Raw genomic sequence first — 19,712 nt, 5'->3', positions numbered from 1 at the left:
CTTCAAACAGTTAAGAATTTTTGATGAAAAGAATTGAATAGAAATAATGAGGTAGTTCTTGGATTAAAATTTCATCCGCCACGAGTTTTAATATAGTTATTAAAGATTGAAATCGTTTTTATAAAAGTAAGTCATGTCAAAAGTATATTATTTACCGGAATCAAATGAATATTAAAATCAATACATTACAAAAGGTGTGATTTATAAAAGTCTTCATACATGTACTAAAGGAAACAAGTTAATTGTCAAGAAAGGATGCTACAAATGAGTTGTTTCAATGTCAACGAATCCATGATTAAAAACACCATTTGATAATCGTGTAGGTAGAAAATGATTGTTTCCATTATTGTTAGCATTACATAACAAATCAGATGGAATTCCTTCGTAGATCTGGATGGTGTTTGGTCCTGCTGAGACTGCCGATGATCGTCTAGAGTTGAGCGTAGACGTAAGACTTTTTCTTTCAAGTATAGCTGATTGTCGTCGTCGATACAAGCTGGTTCTAAGATTTGACAAAACCTAAAGAGAAGAAAAGTTTAAACTAGTTGTGTTTGTTTTTATTTCTCATTGAAAAGTTGTTTTTGTTTTTATTTCTCATTAAAAAGGTGATTTTGTTTTTATTTCTCATTGAAAAGGTTGTTTTAACAAGAATGTCTATAACCTAAGTAGCTTTTCAAATTTGGTTTTTGGTGAACTCATCTGTTTTATCTTTAGTTAATGATAACTACTACGGCTTCTATTAAAAAAGCTGAAGCTGCAAACCCTTAATGAAAAGCAGACTTAACTTCTTGGTATAGTTACGGGTTAACAACGAGGTGTAATCAGATTGTGTTAAGCAAAGATAAGGAAAAGATCTGTATGTTCATCGAAATGACCATTTTGCATCTTTTATGATTGTTAAATACATATTTTGATTATTGCTTTTAAATGTTCCTTTGGTTCATTACATGATATAAATTTGACCCCATTTTCTATCTATGAAAATTCCTCATTTTTCGTCTGTATTTTGTGATCGATTGATTTCAGGTTGAAAACTACCACTTAAATCTAAGAGAGAAGTAGTTTTTACATTGAGAGTCAAATCTAAGGTAAACTAATGTAATATTTCATACAACATTATTTCAGTAGGAATAAAAAAGACAATATTATCCCCATTTCTTTTTTAGGAAAAAATTAGAGTTTTCCAAACAAATGAACGGGAACCAAATGTCTCTTTTATTGCCTTGATGATTTAAGCATCTTATTTCCATTTAATATTTAATTTAAACTACCTAAATCGTTACCATTTAGGAGGTGTATTTTACATTTGTATATATACTTCATCTACTCAAGCATATATATATATATATATATAAATATATTTGAAGAACATCAGTTGTTCGACCTGTTAGTCAAATGCGTTTTGTTTAAATTTACTTTTTCAATTTTTTTGGTCTTATGTAAAAAAAAAAGGTTGGTTGTGCTGTTTTTAGACGCTTCTACAACGAAATTTGTTTTACATGCACACGTATAAAAATTGCGGTTTTTATCCAACGCAATCATAGGTTTGAACGTAGTTTTCAATTTAGACTCGTTTGTTTTTGTTTAATTCACGCGCATCTTTTAAGACTACTGATGACCGAAAGCTTTCCATATTGTATGGAATCTTGTCTGTTGTTAACGATTGTATGATAATTAACCTCTATAAGCATTTTTGGTTCATTAGGGGACGACCATTTGATATTCTGGGGGGGGGGGGGGGGGGGGCAGGAGGATTTTGAAAATAAATAACTCAGCCTTGATAATTACAAAAATAAATGGTTTGTTCTTTGGTAGTTTGAAAATAAATTACCTGACTTGAAATGTATTAAAAATAAATAACTCAGCAGGTCTTTAGCTTCTTGGGCCTTCAGCGGTTCCAAAACCCTTCAAACAAATTTTCGCCTCGCTCCGCTGGGCAAAATTTATTTGACAATAGTTTTGAAAAGGCTACGTAAACGGTAAAAACAAACTTTAATACTATGTACATTGTAAGTATGCAATACATGTATATTGGTTGGGTATATTAAGGAATTATATATTTAAATATACAATTCCTTGGGTATATAAATGATTCTTTTCAAAGAAAAGTATAAAATACTTAATCTAATTATACCAATTGTTTTTTATAATATACTATGTATTTGTGTATTGTTTGTCCTGTCTCACTATGTATTATCTTAATATGTTTGTATATATTGTCCTCTTGTACACAAGTATGTGTCTGAAGTTATGAATAAAATCTTGAATCTTGAAATTTCTGCAGGGGATAATGATTAATTTTTATTAAATGATACACAATATCTTGACTGTACATGTATTATTCATAATTAACAAATATTTTTAAAATTGTATGTTTTCGAATATCATAAATATAGTTGTGAAAATGAATAATCAGTCCCTTGCTTTAATGAAAATGACAAATCTTGCTTCAATAGTGCAGAAAATGAATAATCTGTCCTCTCAGTTTACAAAAATAAATAACCGAACAAAAACAAATCCTCCTGCCCCTCCCCCCCCCCCCCCCCCCCCCCCCCCCCAGAATATGAAATGGTCGTCCCCTTACGTCTTCAGGTTTCTGTATCACTGACGATTACTCTTCTCTCATTTCCTCAGTTTTTACCTGAGTATATCAGCCTTAACTGTACTTAAGCTATTACATAAACATTATACAATAGCAATTTGGAGTAGTTTGTTTTCCGAAAAAAAACAAGATCAACTTCATTCATGGGTATGTGTTAATTTTCAACTATCCGTACACATTGTGTAATCGCCTATACTAAATTCAAAAACAAGATGCAAATTAATTTGATAGGATTTTTGACAAACATTATTACCCAAATCCGTAAATGACAAAGTACATTAACCATAGTTATTGAATTTGATGTAATACCTTATCTTATAGAAAAAGAACAAAAGAAATGGGGTACCTATCTGTGCATACCTAAATGTATTACCTGTCTGTTGAACACATAGTTTAATTAACAGTTTTGTGATATAACTAACGGATATAATAAATATAGATTAATAGTTACTGAAACAGTCTTATCGGATCATCGAGCTTGATGGGTTTAGATCAAATGAAATTGGAATATCTTTTTTTTTATATTTTACTTACCTCCGAGTTAAAATAGAAGAAAATGAAGGATATTAAAATTGCCTGTAATATAATAAAAAAAAAACATAAAATCCAATTCCTAAAAGAGGTTGTATATATTTGATACAACGGCTTTGTGCCAATAAAGGGTCTTGTATTCACATCGAAAACGTCTTCATTTTGTTGTTGATGCGAGGTTCGGCTCGCCACAAAACCAGGTTCAATCCACCATTTTTTTGTCCTGTACCAAGTCGGGAAAATGGTAGTTGTTATCTTATAGTTTTTTTTCTGTGTGTGGTACATTGTAGGTTGTTTTTTTTGCTCTTTAGTGTTTCTGTTGTTTCGTTGTTTTCCTTTTAAAGTTAAAGTATTCCCCTCGGTTTAAGTAGCCCGGATTTGTTTTATCTCAATTGATTTATGACTTTCGACCAGCGGTATATTACTGTTGCCTTTATTCAAAATTGTAAATACACATGTCAATCATTCATTTGAGGTATCAGTTTGTGCAAAGTTGACATTTGACGACTCGGTACGATAGTGTATAATAAACTCATCATAGATACCAAGACTAAATTTTATATATACGCCAGACGCGCGTTTCGTCTACAAAAGACTCATCAGTGACGCTCGAATCCAAAAAAGTTAAAAAAAAAAAAAAAAAAAAAAGAGAACGAACATTGAGATCTAAAATTCCTAAAAGTGTTGCCAAATACAGCTTAGGTAATCTATGCCTGAGGTAGAATAGACTTAGTATTTCAAAAAATTCAAACAAAAAAAAAACAATTCTGCATAGGCACTTGACTGACACTATTAGTTACTAGTTATATGTTGGTATTTTAGTGTTGTGCCAAATTAAATATTCAAGCCATTACCAAAAATTGTTTACAGTATACTGTTCATGTTATGGTGTTAATCCACTCTCCGAGGTTATTGGTGGGTTCAACACTCACAACCATGTTTAACATCGTCAAATTCTGTATATATGCCTGTTCCAAGTCTTGAGCCTGTAAATCAGTGATTGTTTATGGTTGCTGTCGGTGGTATCTGTCTTTTGTTTATTGCTTTATAGTAAATCAGGAATTTGGTTTTTTTCTTTAGAATTGCTTCACATTTCTCTTCTTGTGGCTTTTTATTGTTTGCTATAGCACATCCTAAAGTTTACGGTGATATTATTAACCTAGCACGTAAATTGAGACACGATTCTGGCTAACCTATAGATTCTTGAATCATCTTATTCTAAATGTTGCTTATTCAGATTTGTAACTAGATCTTTGAATAATGTTTCATCGGTAAACATGTTGATTTTTTTCGGTATTTAAACCGAAATTAATATTTGTGTGATACATATGTGAACCGTCATTCACTGTTTCACAATTTGTTCGGTTTTTTATCTGTTAATGATGTCTTTACACTAATGGGTGTTGGAAGTGATATGATTGATATTCTAGTCAGTCTTATTCACAAGATTTCTTATTAGTCCTATGGGCATTGCACGAGCTTTCAGTAACTCATCTTTGCTACGGGTTACGATTCACTTCCCTCCTCTCCATCCTTGGAAGATTGAGATAGAACTTCAGAGACACAAGGTAATGATTTTCATTGGTTGCAGTCGAAACTCACTGCATCCAATAAAAAAGCGCCTATAGCATGAACACGTGTACATGTAGAAAGTGTATGTAAACAATTCCAACGCGCTTATTGTGCAACAAGTCTTTTCATCCCTAAACATACGACTATATTTAGTGACAATTTGAATGTTTTTAATCGACTAATAGAAGTTCCTCTGTTCCTACCGTGTTTTACCTCCAAATTGAAGAGTTCAAGAGCTCAATGGTCGAGAATAATGTATTCGGAATGGGCGTGACTTTAATCTACCGATAGATGGTACAACATTGTTATTTATTGTGTGCTTTGATTCGATCTGATGAAGATAGATAGCTGTTTTCAGCTGATTTTTATAGTTTGTTCGTATGATGTACTGTTATACACTGACCACATATATGATATATTTTCCCATTAGTAAGTAGAATTTAATAAGAGACGAATATTGTGTTCTTCGTTAATAATAATGTAAGAGTTTTATCGTTTTCTTATATCTGAACTATCATGCCGAACAAACGACACTAAAGAAAAGAAAAAATACTTCAAAATCCCAATTTGTGTCATTTGGTCTCTTGTGGAGAGATGTCACATTGGTAATCCTTCCACATCTTTTTTATGGCCCCGCAACAAAGTTGTCGGTGTCATATAGTTTTACCCTTGTCCGTCATTTAGTAATTCCGTCAATCCGCAACAAACCGTTATTCGGAGGTTTTTTTAAACGCCTTCAGACATTGGGCTGATTTGTTATGTGAGTTAACCATGATAAGTTACATATCAAGTTTTAGTTTCGTTCCGCTCCGCTAATTTTTGCCGAAATTACGGGCTTTGGACTTTGATAAATTGTTGAAAATCACAGTTAAACGGCCTTTTTTCTAAACGCTCATGGATATTGGGCTGGTTTTTCAGGTATGTGAGTTTCTCATGATGAGTTACAGATCAAGTTTAACTTTCGTTCCGCTCAGCTTTTTGCTGTAATTTCGGGCTTTGGATAAATTTTTGAAAATCACAGTTATACGGACCTTTTTTCTAAATGCTTTCAGATATTGCGCTGATTTTTGGTATGTGAGCTAAACATGAAGAGTTGCAGATCAATTTTAAGTTTCACTAATTTTTGCAAAAATTAAAGGTTTACAACTTTGAAAATTGTTGAAAAGGACAGTTAAACAAACGTTCTATACGCCTCCAGATTTTGAGCTGATGTTTGGAATGTTAGACTACCATCATGTTTGTGTCCAAATGTGTTATTGAAATTGCAGATTTTTCAAGACAGGGACAACCGTGTCGCTTTGACACATCTAGTTATATATACGTACCTGTGAATTATAAATAACTGCTGCTGTCATTGTCATTGCGTAGTACCCATCGTCACCAGGACGAGGTCTGTAAATAGTGAAGAATTGGTGAACTCCCAAGAGCGGTATCAGTATAAGTGTTGCCTTCACAGCTTTTCTGAAACGATTGTTTGGATAAATAAATGATATTTAAGTAAAGCTGAATTCATATGTTTAAGTTTGTATCAATATTCGACTTATACTTTTTATAAAGACTGTAAGTTACCATTCGAAAGCTCATTATTCGTATTGTTATGATTATAGTTCAACAAATTTTATTTTTAATCAAACCTAAATCATAGAATCTTACGGATATACCGCATATTTCTTACAACGATTCAGTTAATAACTATTAAACTATTCAAGATTTTTTTTTAGAAATTTTATTGAGAATTTTATTATTTAATAGACATAATGTGCAGTTTTATTGACATCGTGAACAAACAAAAAATCGCCAGTCTTATACTTTGAACTTGGTTTGGCAGAGTAACATATAAATTGGTAAATTTTTCTGCTCTATATGAACATATCGACAACTTATTTATCATTCTATTGCTGATCAAGGCCAAACTAATTAAATCTAACGCTGCATATACACCATACAATCAGTAAGAGCTATGCATTCTTTATTTCTAACTTTTAATTATTCTCCCGAGTTTTATAACGACAAGTCAATGCGATAAAAGCTGTGCTGAGAATAAAAAAAATAACCAGTATTTAAATTGCAATTTCTACATACCTAAATGTACTGATAAGAAAATTGTGATTTCAAACTTACCTGTAAGTTTTAGGTTCATTAGGATGAGAAAGCTGTCGTACCAGTACTCGAAGAATGTTCAAAAGGAAAAACACATTAATCTGCAACGAGTAACTGTAACATATAAATGCCTTAATAATTTGACTTCTTAATTACATTTGCTAAATAAAGCAATCATTATGAAGAGGAAAAGAAGTGGTTTGATTGATTTCAAATTAAGTATGGCTCTTGTGACCATATCCATCTGTTTCACGGAAGAAATGAGTTAGAAGATTAGTTTTACGTATGCTACAATGATCTAAAACTTTTAAATAGTTTGTTATAATAAATAACTATGTTTTGCGCTACATATTACATACTTATTTCCAGTCAAATGAAATCTCTCTTTTTTATTTACTTTCCTTGGTTTTAGATTTAACCTAGCCTAACATAGGTTGCAATCTTCCATATCTCATTATCAATATTTCAGTATAAATGGGACAATTGGCTTGTCCTTTTGAATTGTTTCACATATTGTTAAACTGTATTCTTACATTACTTTACGGTTTGGTCAATGTTTTGTGTTCATTGTTGAAGGCCGTAGGGTGACTTACCAGTGTTCACTTACTTGTCATATGGTATTTTTTAATCATTGTCTCAGTGGCATTTATACTGCGTCTCCCTTTTTAATACTTTTATTTGGTGCATTGGTGCATATATCCTTATTTGTCGAAAAAATAATTTTGATGGCACTCTTGATGCATGATAAATCAAATTTTGAAAAAAACAAAAACGACATCATTAAAATAATATGGTTCTTCAAGAACTGCTTTTAAACAATAACATGAATAAAACGGGGAAGTTTGTCACAAAACGGCATATAATCAGTAAGTCAAACATTTCAAAATTAAAGAACAAAACAGTTTTCAACAACAATGAAATTTAAATCATAAGGTAATGTATAAATCATGCTGTTGAAGACAATTTGAAAAATTATACAAATTCACAATCATTTTGTGTACAATGATATTTGTCATGCTTCTGTTCAAATTAACCGTACTTTCAACGCATTTATTGAAACAAAGATGTTATCAACATGCATATTTATAAAAAAAACACAAAAAAAACGTCCTTTTTTAACAATAGTATTCACAAAATGGAGGTAGTTGAACTTATGCAGCAATTTCAAGGATGCTAAAAAGTTTAATCTTCTCGTATTATATTCAAAAAGCAAATTGTGTATACACAAAAACTAAATACTAAAACAAAATCCTCAAAGTAATTAGATATTTTGTTTATTGAACTCAACATATTCACTCTTCCACATGGAGATTAAGAGTTATTTAGAGCTAAGTCGTATTAGGTACCCTTGCTTACTATTGTTTTCGTTTTGATTGTTGTCTAATTTTAATGTGTGAATATCCCCTATTCCCGTTAATGTAAGCCTTCTTCTGAATAGTGTTAAATTGTAACAAACGTTGTACCTATATACATTTTAAAAGTCTTTTTTGAAGATGAATATGGAAAGTTCCAATAATATCTCAATTAAAAGTTTGTGTTTGTAAATAAAACTCAAAACAACATACAATGATGCACAATATAGTTGGTGCAAACAGTATCCATTCTAGACCGTGGTACTTGCCAGTTACTGGGTCTATCCAACAATCACTGAAATAATAGCATCATATTAATGATTAGACTTTAGTCACCACTATGTATATCTACTCTGCAATTCAACCGAACACTTTTCCTTTTTCATAGGTATTTCACTGCAATGTTTTTGTGACGTATAGTTATATAACTGTGAATGTTGAAGTGCATAAACAGTGTTTCCGTAGATTAAAGTACAATTGTCGTGCTATGTATGATAATTTGTAAAATATACCCGGTAACTGTGTGCTTCAGTGGAACTTTTAAATCAGTTTGAGCGGCCATATTGAGACAAAATCAAATACTTGTAAGGACGGATTTTTACTTAAACAAGCTTTGTGTATTTTTGTTTCGTTTGATTAACGTAAATCCCAATCCCATATCGCCTTCAATGCATTCATACAAATTAATTTTAATAACCCTATGAGATATTTCGTGAAAAGAAGGATAACAAAACAAAAAAACTTTGAGGAAAATATTGAGGACATATTTCACAACTTTTATCCTTTACCTGTTATCAAACAAACTAATTCGCAGCACTGCATATATCAAGGCTGTTATGAATGGCATTCCTGAAAAAAATAAAACAAATGCAGATTTAAATATTTTGCAATTGAAGTCGTTCGATTCGTGTTATCTAGACATGTTTTCATTTGCTGCAATGTTCGACAAATCGTAAAGTCAAACAACTTTTCCGTTTTACTTTTTATGCTAATCGTTGGACTTTAGATATTTTATCATTATAACCATATACACACCATAAGGCAACCAATCAGTTAAAAAAAAGTATAAATATCAATGAATAATTAAAACACCGCTTTAGTTATTCTTAAACTTTAAATGTTCTGGCATATTAAGAACAAGGCTGTGTATATATGAACCCAACATGATACACTGCCCTACTTAAACAAACCACAATTTTTGATTGATCCAATTTAAGGCAAACGTTTTCAATTTTCTTGTCCAAAATCTTTCCAGAGTGACTCTTTCCTCAAAAAACGGGAGTTGGTCGATTGCGGTCTGTGTAAGTGTGGTAAGAGGAACTCAAATATTGAATGAGAGGAAGATGCAGTTCACATTAGTTATCACTATAATGGCATTTACTACGTTTGTAAAATGAGAGGACTCACTAATATTATAGTGTTATTAACTGGCTGTTTCTGTATTGGCACTGGTATAGATTCAAGGTTTGCTGTATTGGCCTCGAGACCCGTATCTTTCGTCCCTCTTTTATAATAATATAGCAATAAAAGTCCAGCAAATTTACTCCATCCTTTAATGTCTTATAAATTTACCCCTTCATGAAATGTACTACAAACTTACCCCATCATGAAATCTACTACAAATTTACCCCATCCTGAAATGTCCTACAAGCTTACCCCATCCTGTGATGTAGTATCCTATTAATCGCTTTGGAGGAACAAATGCGTTCAATAGCAGTCGGTGCAGATAAAAACCCTCACACAACATCCAATAATAAGTTGTAGATCGAAAATAGTGCTCTATCATGTTTAATAGTTTGCACCCATGCTGCAAAAAAAGTAACAAAATTTATAAGTAAATAAAAATGAAATCAAGTTCCTTTTTTCAATGTGATTCAAATATTTATAAGGGATTAATAATTGGTTGTTACGAGAGTTTTCGTATACGGATTTAAGCATTACCGATAAAGGTACTTCCCGAAAAGTGCTTCGAATCATGAAATATATCATGCTGTTTTCACTTGTTACAGGGTTGATACCTCTGGAAGTGGACTTTCATCCCCTGATTTTATCAACAATTCAGTTGTTAGAACGTCGATATAATGTAATTGTATACGACTGAAAAACAAGTGAGAGGTTTGGTATATTTAAAATCAGGTTTCATCGACCGTATTCTACATCGGAAAATGCCTGTACCAAGTCAGGAATATGACAGTTGTTATCCATTTGTTTGATGTGTTGGTGCTTTTGATTTTACCGTTTGATAAGGGACTTTCCGTTTTAGATTTTCATCGGAGTTCAGTATTTAAAATAAGGTTTCATCTCCACTAGGCAAAGATAGACTTTTCCCTTTATTTTTGTCTTTTTAAGTCCTGTAGCTGTTTGAACCGTTTCGGCTATTATACATCCCTTGCTTTAAAATATTCAGTTTGAGCGTTCCTGATGAAGGTAAATCCAGAAAAAACATATCATATGCCTGAAATGTATGACGTGTTGTTTTTATTGTACAATTTATATACCTCATCAGAGGCGGAAACAACAATAGGATGCTGATAAAATGAAAGATAAGTCAATTTCGTACATATTATATACATAATTCTAAAATGTTTTACATCTTTTTATTACCTGATTATATTGTACAAGATCGTCTTGTTGGTTTACAATTCTGTTGTATTTGATCATGACGTCCCAACACATGACAGTTAGTCCACACAAGAGTAAAGAAAGGAACAGGTTAATGTGAAGTTTGATTCTATTTTGACGGCGTAAATTCCTGGAAAATGAAAAAAAAATGAAAAACCAATAATTTTTTTTTAGTTAAATACTTAAGAATATATTTGAGACTGTTAGGTCATCAATCATTGTGGTGATGTCGTAACCATTGAAAAGTCTTTGATTGATGTTTCCAATGGGTTAAAACATTTTTTGTGATAAAATGTATTGGTTACTCAATTTTTGGTCATTTGTGTTAATGACAAGAAAAAACGACATAAAATTATGTATTTAGTATAAACCAAGATAAGAGTAAAAGTAAACTAACAAAAATATCGAACTCCAAGAAAAACTCAAATCAGAAGGTCCCTTATCAAATGGCAAAATCAAAATCTCAAATACATCAAACAAATCGAAAACAACTGTCATATTCCTGACTTGGTATAGGCATGTCTCTATGTAGAAAATTGTAAATAAAGACTAGTTGTATAGCTAGCTAAACCTTCTACTTGCAAGCCAGTCGCATGTAACATTATATTGGCAACAATTCTGAACAAAACAAAAAAGATATAAAAGGTAAAAAATTAAAAAAGGTAAAAAAAACAGCAGTCAACTAAGAATTTACTCAATAGAAAAACAAAATATGTCAACAAAGAAAAACGAAATTGTAGATAGACAAAGCACATAAACAAACATGGAAAACATGGAAAACAGAAACAATTCCCCAGCACAACATCACATTTGCGGGATGCATAAGTAACGAGATAAGCCAAAAGGATATTACCAAAAACGGACAAATCAGTAAAGGTTGATAATCAAATACAAGAACACTATAGCACGAGTTTAATATGGTAAACAACGTCAGTATCTAAAATCTATACTTCAAGACCATCAAGTATTATTTGTAAAATTGATATCGAATATTTATCAAAAGGTTATTTGATCTTCAATGCTCTTCAACCTTGTACTTGTTTGGCTTTTAAAATATTTTGATATGAGCGTCACTGATGAGTCTTATGTAGACGAAACGCGCGTCTGGCGTACTAAATTATAATCATGGTACTTTAATGAAATAACGTCATCAAAATATCTGAATGTGAAAATAAATGATATAGCTTATTTGATTTTCGTGTTTTTGACAAGTGTCTGAAGGAACTCATACTCATGTGAAATTGTATAATTAAGAAGAGGTCAACAAGAAGAGGCGTACAGTTCTTTCGCATAGGAATGCCGACAATTTGTTGAAAAAGTTTACATCCAAATTCAACAATAATGTTGTCAATAAATAAAAACTCCAGCATAGTGACCACTTGTTCCTCTTTGTAACAAGTATTATCTTTTTGTTCACTATTAACAAAATATGTCGTATGGTATCCCAAAGTAATCATTACTATCGTATGTTTCATTTTTATATTGAAAGGCGTTGAGCCTTATTTCTTTTAGACGACTTTTTATCTCACCTTTCCTAAAAGAAAATGTGAGCTTTTCTCATCACTTGGCGTCCGTCGTCGTCGTCGTCGTCGTCGTCGTCTGTCGTCGTAAACAATTTTTCAAACAGCTTCTCCTCTGAAACTACTGAATGTATTTGGATGAAACTTAGCATGATTGTTCCTTAGATTATCCTGCACAATGTTTGTGCTTCGATATGCAGTTTTTGGCTTATATCTTAAAAACGAAAGCATTTAGAGCAAATCTGACTGTGGTAAAAATGTTCATTAGGTCAAGATCTATCAGCCCTGAAATTTTCAGATGAATCAAACAAGCCATTGCTGCCACTTAATTGGTAATTTTAATGAAATTTTGCAGTTTTTTGTCATTATCTTGAATATTATTATAGATAAAGATAAACTGTAAAGAGCAAAAATGATCAGCAAAGTAAGATCTACAAATAAGTTAATATGACCAAAATTGTCAATTGACCCCGGGTTATTGTCCTTTAATGACAATTTTTCACAATTTGTTCATATTTGCCAACTTTAAAAAATTTTCTCCTCTAAAGCTACTCAACCAAATTCAACCAAACTTCACCTGAATGATCAGTAGGGTGTATAAAATAAAGTTTGTGTTGTATTTTCTATTTCGTCAAAAAACATGGCCGTCATGGCTACAAATAGAACACAGGGTGAAATGCAGTTTTTGGCTTATATCTCAAAAACTCCAGCATTTAGAGCAAATAAGACAAGCAGTTAAAGTATTTATTAGGTCAAGGTCTACCTGTCCTGAAATTTTCAGACGAATTGTGGGTGACTGATTTTTCAGGTATAATGCCCCTGAATTGATGATTTTAAAGAAATTTTGCAGTTTTTGGTTATTATCTTGAATATTATTATAGATACAGATAAACTGTTTTAAAATAGCAAAAATGTTAAGCAAAGTAAGATCTACAAATAAGTCAATTTGACCAAAATTGTCAATTGACCCCTTAAGGAGTTATTGCCCTTTAAAGACTTTTTTCACAATTTGTTCATCATGTTGACTTACTTTAAAAAATATTCTCCTTTGAAACTGCTGTATCAATTTCAGCCAAACTTAGGCTAAATGAGTTTCAGAGTATCTAGTATAAATTTTATATTTTATTTCCTTGTATGTCAAGAAACATGGCTAAAATAGAACACAGGAGAAAATGATTTTTTTTTTGCTTTTGAAGAAAATAGGACGATTCAAAGAACATTTAAATAAATTGAAAACCCAAAATAATCAATGATGAGAGATTTAACCAAAAAAATTAAGGTGAGCGATTCAGGCTCTTGAGAGCCTCTTGTTTAAATTCACAAAGGAATGGTGGTATACAAGGTTGAAAAATCAAAGTTTTGATAATATAAATTGCAAATAAGGATCGAAATTTAAAGTTTTCAGATTTTTGTTTATAAGTTTGTTTTAGAATCTACATATAATTAATACCACAACTCGAAAGAACAATTTCACAGTATTTCTGAAGACCCTCTTTCATTGTGGACATAGTTTTGTTAAATTAGGAGTACATACTGTTCTGTCTTGTTTTATTTACTTCAAGAATTTGTCTTTGTACTATTGTTCCTTTTGGTCCTTATATTCTTGACGTGGCTTGGTATTTGTAAATCCAGACTTCGGAGTGGGTTTTTTTGGGGAGGGTTTAGGTGAGTAAAAAGGTGTGATTCGAACGCATGATCTTTTTATATTGTCGTTTTCATTTTGATTACCCTTGTTTTCATATGTTACTTACTTTGTACTGTATCGAAAAAATGTATACTAGTATGGCATAGTTTGAATTTACTGCAGTAACTATAAACTACAAAATATTATTTTATTGGTTAGTTTGCCAGATTTATTTGTTAATTTTTTTTGGATTTGTTAGTCAGTTGTATAATTTGTATATATGTTAACACAGTTTTGGCTGTTGGATCCCAATTATTGTCGCATTTACCAATTATTTCTGTTTGGTTTGCTCACCCAATTTTTTCAATATAAAGGAACTATAAACAACTGTCATACTTATTATTTGATGGAGGTTTAGCTAGCTATAAAACAAGGTTTGACACACCATTTTTATTGGAAAATCCTTGTACCAATTCAGTTATAGGACATTTGTTTTCCATTCGTAGCTTCTGTCAGCATATATTGACATATATATATATATATGGACTTACAAGATGGATAGTCAATGTCTTTATAAAAACAGCCTCGTCGTAGACTTCACCCTTTTTAATGTATCTTGGATTCCTGAATTTTTGTTTAAACTTGTTTATGCTATGGACCGTTATGTAACAAATCAGTCCGATTACATTTGATGACGTCATTCTGTGCACATGGCGAGAGATAAAACATGTTTTAATAGTTTAATACTGTTTAACTATTTAATTTTGAATAAAAGTTAACTCATGTAAATTTTGTTACCTGTAAAGTACGAAAACGATTATTGCAGGAATCAGCAAAGAAATTCCAAAGGCATTGATAGAAAGGCTCACTATTGTTGAAATCTTATGAAACTGAAATATTTAAGAAATATTTTTAAGTATGCTACATTGTGCTGTTAGACATTCAATCTCCGAGCATTTCAACATCGACTTTAGTAAATAGTCCCGTGGATAATGCATGATTTGTTTTATTCTTTGTTGAGATGCAGCTTATGATTGTGTTATTCCTCAATGTTTAATGCAAGTTTCATTTCGAGGAAAGATTGCGATATATATCCAAATAAAACAGTGTAATCGACATCACAAACCTACAGCAAATCTTAAAGTTCGGCAGATTATAGAAGTATATCAATCTGTCTTCGATTTAATGTCCACGTTACTAAAGTTTAGGATACATAATAAAATTGAGTATGGAAATGGGGAATGTGTCAAAAAAACAACAACCCGACCATGATAGACAAAACAACAGCAGAAGGCCACCAACAGGTCATCAATGTAGCGAGAATTTCCCTCAAAGATATCTTATTTAATAATATGCATGGTAATTTGCAACAACGTACATGCTCAGTTCCTAAACCATGGCAAATCTCTTTGACTGGGATAAAGCCAACACCAAGGAAGCCTCTTCACGATTTAAAACCCTCTACCATGTCCAAAAAAATTTAATATTCAAATGGATTTAATTATTTTGAACATTGGTAAATTTCTCTTGACTGAGCATATGAATTTTTTCTTCTTTTTTTTTTGTGGAGTTCATGATGTGCAACGTATAATTTTCTGTATAATTTTTTGGAGGCTTTTCGTCATTTAATTTTTTGCCATATTGTTATTTGTTTTTGTGACTAACTATATATTGAAAGATCAACTATCTTCCTTTCTTTGAGCGCGCGGTAAGATTTGCATTGAACATAGAATATGCATACACATTTGTAGTTTGTTAAAAAGAATATTGAATTGTACCTTCAGACGTTGTAAAGCATCCTGCGAGAGGCATTTAGAATAATCTGTTCTTTCTTGGAGAGTCTCTGGGTCAACCCACCACGTACCATTCCCAGTGCAAACTTTAGTTGCATTTTCTATTGTAAAATTCAATTGCAAGAGTTATTGTTCTATTTCAAACAGGCAGACTTATTGTTGTCATTCAGGTGGTCGTTAAATATTGCTTGCTTGGGTCTTATATTAAAGATTGTGACAAATTGATGTTGTTTCCCTCGGTTTTAGTTTGTTACCCCGATTTTGTTTTTTGTCCATGGATTTATGAGTTTTGAACAGCGGTATACTACTGTTGCCTTTATGTATCCCTATTTTGACAATTTTACTTATATGTCTGCTTTGTTCACGCATTGTTTTAAATATAATGGAATTTGACGCGACTGTCATACAAGTGAACGGTGTAGCGCTATAAAACCAGGTTCAATCTACCATTTTCTACATTTAAAAATTGCCATTTGATGAGGAACTTAACGTTTTGAATTTCCTCGGAGTTCAGTATTTTTGTAATTTTACTTTTTTTGATAAAGAAGAACGCGTATCAACATATCATCGAATACAAATACAATTTCTGTTCAATGGTTATGATACGTACCTCTGTAGTCAGACAAAGACAAAAATCTCGGACATTGGTTGTGCACGGATGTTTTCCTTAAAGTTTTATTCCAACACATCCACCCATCCCAGGTGTGTGGACATGCGTCATCCCTATCTTCGGGCATTTTGTCAATGTCATCACTATATGTTTGTGCATTACAACAACTTGCTGCATCTTCACAGCACTGATGCCATTGTTTGGATAGCTTCTCTTTTCCAATAGAATTATCAATGTAAATCAAAGAGCTTGCATTGTTTATTGAAGGACAATGACAGTAATTCATGTTATTGTTTTTATTCTTTTCCATTAGACAAACCGTTTTACTATTAGAAGCGCTGCATTGCTTTACTGGAAACAACTTGGGATTTTCTTTTATCAGATAGAAGTAACACATTGCACACGTCGATATCTCAAATTCTGATATTGGCAGTATTATACCATCTCTATCGCGACAGTTTCCCGGTTTTCTCCGTCTGTCTTGTAGAGGACTGACAATTACCTACAAAAGATAATTCAATTTCATGATTATTTTTAATGGGGATCATGTACGACCAGCTCCTACAAATTGGTCCCCTAAAGTAATTATATCATATTATATCATACACGCATGAGGGAATGTGGTATAAATGCCAATGAGACAACTATCCCACATTTTTCAAAACGAAGTGAATATAAGCAACTAAAGGCCACTTTTCGGACTTCAACCATATGGAAACTCATACCGGCCAGTCGACTATAAAAGGACACAACATGACAAAAGTGAAATAAGAATATCTTTGATTTACCATAACTTTACATACAAAAGCACATAATAGTTGTTTTCAATATAATAAAATTAGACTGAAAGAATATAGCTGAGATCACCCCTAGTTTTTGGTTGTTGTGTCATGTGTACGACTATTTGTGTTTGTCCTTTTTATTTTTAGCCATGACGTTGTCAGTTTGTTTTAAATTTATTAGTTATACTGTCCCTTTGTTATCTTTCGCCCATCTTTTACATTCAATATTTAGTATGTGAACTGTTCTGTTTTATTTTGGAATGTTTTGCAAATATTCAAAACCAGTTTCACGTTTTCAATAATCATTCTAGTTTGGAACTCTAAGTAATTTTTTTAAGGTTTTAGAAGTTTTCGTTGCCGGTGAATCTTTTTAAAAATATGCAAAAGGCATCCAATTTTTTTATTTTATTAATTCCGTTTACTTTCATTTGATATCATGGCCCTTGTTTGATACAACTAGACTATAGCTGGAAACATCGGTTGAATCAGATCCTCAGTATGGCACAAAAAATCTCAACTTATAATTCAACTTTTTTTTTGATAATTTGAATCTGTGAATTAGGAACGTCCTTTAATCCACCTGGAGCTGTATTTGTGTTGGGTTAGCTAGTTTTCAATCATTACATAATGACACACGAAAAGAATGAACAATAGAAATTGACACCGCTTACATATAATGTTATTTAAAATATAGTTTTCTTACTTACTACGTATTCCAGAATAATTATCAAAGTCACTATCACTATCATTCTTTCTACGAAGACTATCTGAAAAAAAATGTATTGTATTTAAAATAATTAAGGAAAGCGCCTTTGCGTCAACTATCTTAATATAAGAGTATAATAACAAAAATACCGAACTCCGAAAAATCTAAACGGAAAGTATGTATAAGCAAATGGCAAAAATCTAAATCTCAAACACATCAAACGAATGAATATCATATGCGCTTGATAAAAGCTTAAATGTTTCCTAGGATTTCCTTTTAGAAAATTGAGATGTGATTTTAGAGTGAAACTATACTAAAAATTGAAGAGATTTTGACCTCTTCTATTTTATGTCGTCTTTAAAACACATATGAGAATTTTTTTATAAATGCGACAAATTTAAAAAATAAATAAAGTTGAACAACTTTGAACTTAAAAGAGTACATTTTTTTTGTTATGGTAGTTAGATGTCGAGTTATATTTTTTTATAATTATTTAATTCATTCGTGCATTTGATAATTATCATTATAATTATTATTATTAAGTCAATAGTTCCGTCGTAATAACAAATCACTTACCGTGTATAACAGATATTTTTGTATGTTTCATTAATGTTATCTGCAACGTATTCATACATAACATTTTGTAACTCAATTCAAAAGTGATTTGTTAACTTTGTTAATGTTGCTATTTATGGCTGCGCCACGTAGAGTCTTAATTAGATTTTGCTATCGTTCACCTGTCAGGTATGAATGATCAAAGTTTTTGATCTACCTTTGGAATTGCACCTTAAGTTTATAAAGAAGGTTAAGGACTGGGAAGTCTATTGGTCATTTCATGTGATAAAATATCAGGCTATCAACAGACTTTTATTTATAATATATCCGGTAGTTAATTCAATTCAATACAACTTTCTATATAAGGAATTTTAATCTTAATTTAGAATTAAGATTGTCGTTTAAATACTTACAGGCACCGAGACTTATATAACATATATAAAGACATGTCATATGAATAGCTTGTAGTGCCGAAGCATTTTAAATCCAATGTAACGGTATTATCTAAAGGATATTCTTGGCAAACAATTTACTGAATAACTTTATCATATTGTCAAATCATTGTTTTTTGGTGATCTGTCGGTGAAAAGTTTGTATTTGTAAGTATACATGCATTTTTCATAGAACTCGAAAAGTGTCTTTATTGGATCGTGTTATTTTTGTGTGAATCGGTCTAATTTTTTTCGAGTACAGACTGTTTTTTTTCAAGTATTTTTTTAAAATGAAATGACTGTCACTTTATTTGAACTCAAGACAAATAGCTCTGCATGGTTAAAATTGCAGAATTTTAAACAGAGAGCAGTGGAGAAATGCATTAGTGGTTTTACTCTTTCAAATTTTGTGAAATGCTTAAGCACTCTTCAAACAGGTCATATATATAGAACTTGAATTTTAGGACACTAAATATTTGATAGTTCATTGATGCATTTCATCTTTTTAAAAAAATATCTATTTTACTTTTTTATGAAAATCCTAGATATAATGATAATCAGTATCAAAATTGTTTGACGAATACACTGCATATCAAATTTATAACTTTGTGCGAGACGAAAAAAATAAATTAAGAAGATTCTCCAAATTAAGAAGATTTGTTTAAAATCATAAAATACTTGTATTTTCCGGCGGTTCGTATAGTAAAGCGGGAAAATATTGTATTGTCGTTTCGTTTTTCATAAATATTCATAAGGCATGATAAAATTGACCAATCAGAAGTTGAATTTTGTCTTACGATATATTGGTGTATTTCATGCGCTTCACTTTCTAGCCGTCGTTCAACATAGTAAGCTCCTTTATTTTTAATTGCTAATTGCAATTAAAGTAGTTTTCTGATTTTTGTATTTGTA

General features: G+C 31.5%; 1 protein-coding gene across 1 annotated transcript; it reads right to left on the bottom strand.

Moving 5' to 3' along the window:
- Positions 1-220: 220 nt before the first annotated feature.
- LOC134704800 (calcitonin gene-related peptide type 1 receptor-like) lies at positions 221-18,454 on the bottom strand. Its single transcript, XM_063563583.1, has 14 exons — positions 18,391-18,454; positions 17,816-17,875; positions 17,115-17,119; positions 16,327-16,828; positions 15,702-15,817; positions 14,722-14,813; positions 10,762-10,909; positions 9,814-9,964; positions 8,946-9,006; positions 8,371-8,452; positions 6,827-6,906; positions 6,031-6,166; positions 3,137-3,178; positions 221-519 (listed from the first exon to the last, which is right to left on the bottom strand). Exons 1-14 carry the CDS (start codon positions 18,452-18,454, stop codon positions 259-261), a joined length of 1,800 nt encoding a protein of 599 aa, XP_063419653.1. The 3' UTR covers positions 221-258.
- Between the last annotated feature and the right edge of the window lie 1,258 nt (positions 18,455-19,712).

Source organism: Mytilus trossulus, chromosome 2 (assembly GCF_036588685.1).
Source record: "Mytilus trossulus isolate FHL-02 chromosome 2, PNRI_Mtr1.1.1.hap1, whole genome shotgun sequence".
Classification (NCBI taxonomy): domain Eukaryota; kingdom Metazoa; phylum Mollusca; class Bivalvia; order Mytilida; family Mytilidae; genus Mytilus; species Mytilus trossulus.
Note: the sequence above shows the minus strand (reverse complement) of the source record. Positions and strands in the feature narration are given on the sequence as shown.

Excerpts from the sequence above, each read along its gene's own strand:
- LOC134704800 (XM_063563583.1), bottom strand. The coding sequence starts at position 18,454 with ATGTTATGTATGAATACGTTGCAGATAACATTAATGAAACATACAAAA. Across the intron at positions 10,910-14,721 it reads ATCGTTTTCGTACTTTACAG|GAATTTACGCCGTCAAAATA; the intron begins GTAACAAAATTT and ends TTCATTTTCCAG. Across the intron at positions 3,179-6,030 it reads CAGTTATTTATAATTCACAG|GCAATTTTAATATCCTTCAT; the intron begins GTACGTATATAT and ends ATTATATTACAG.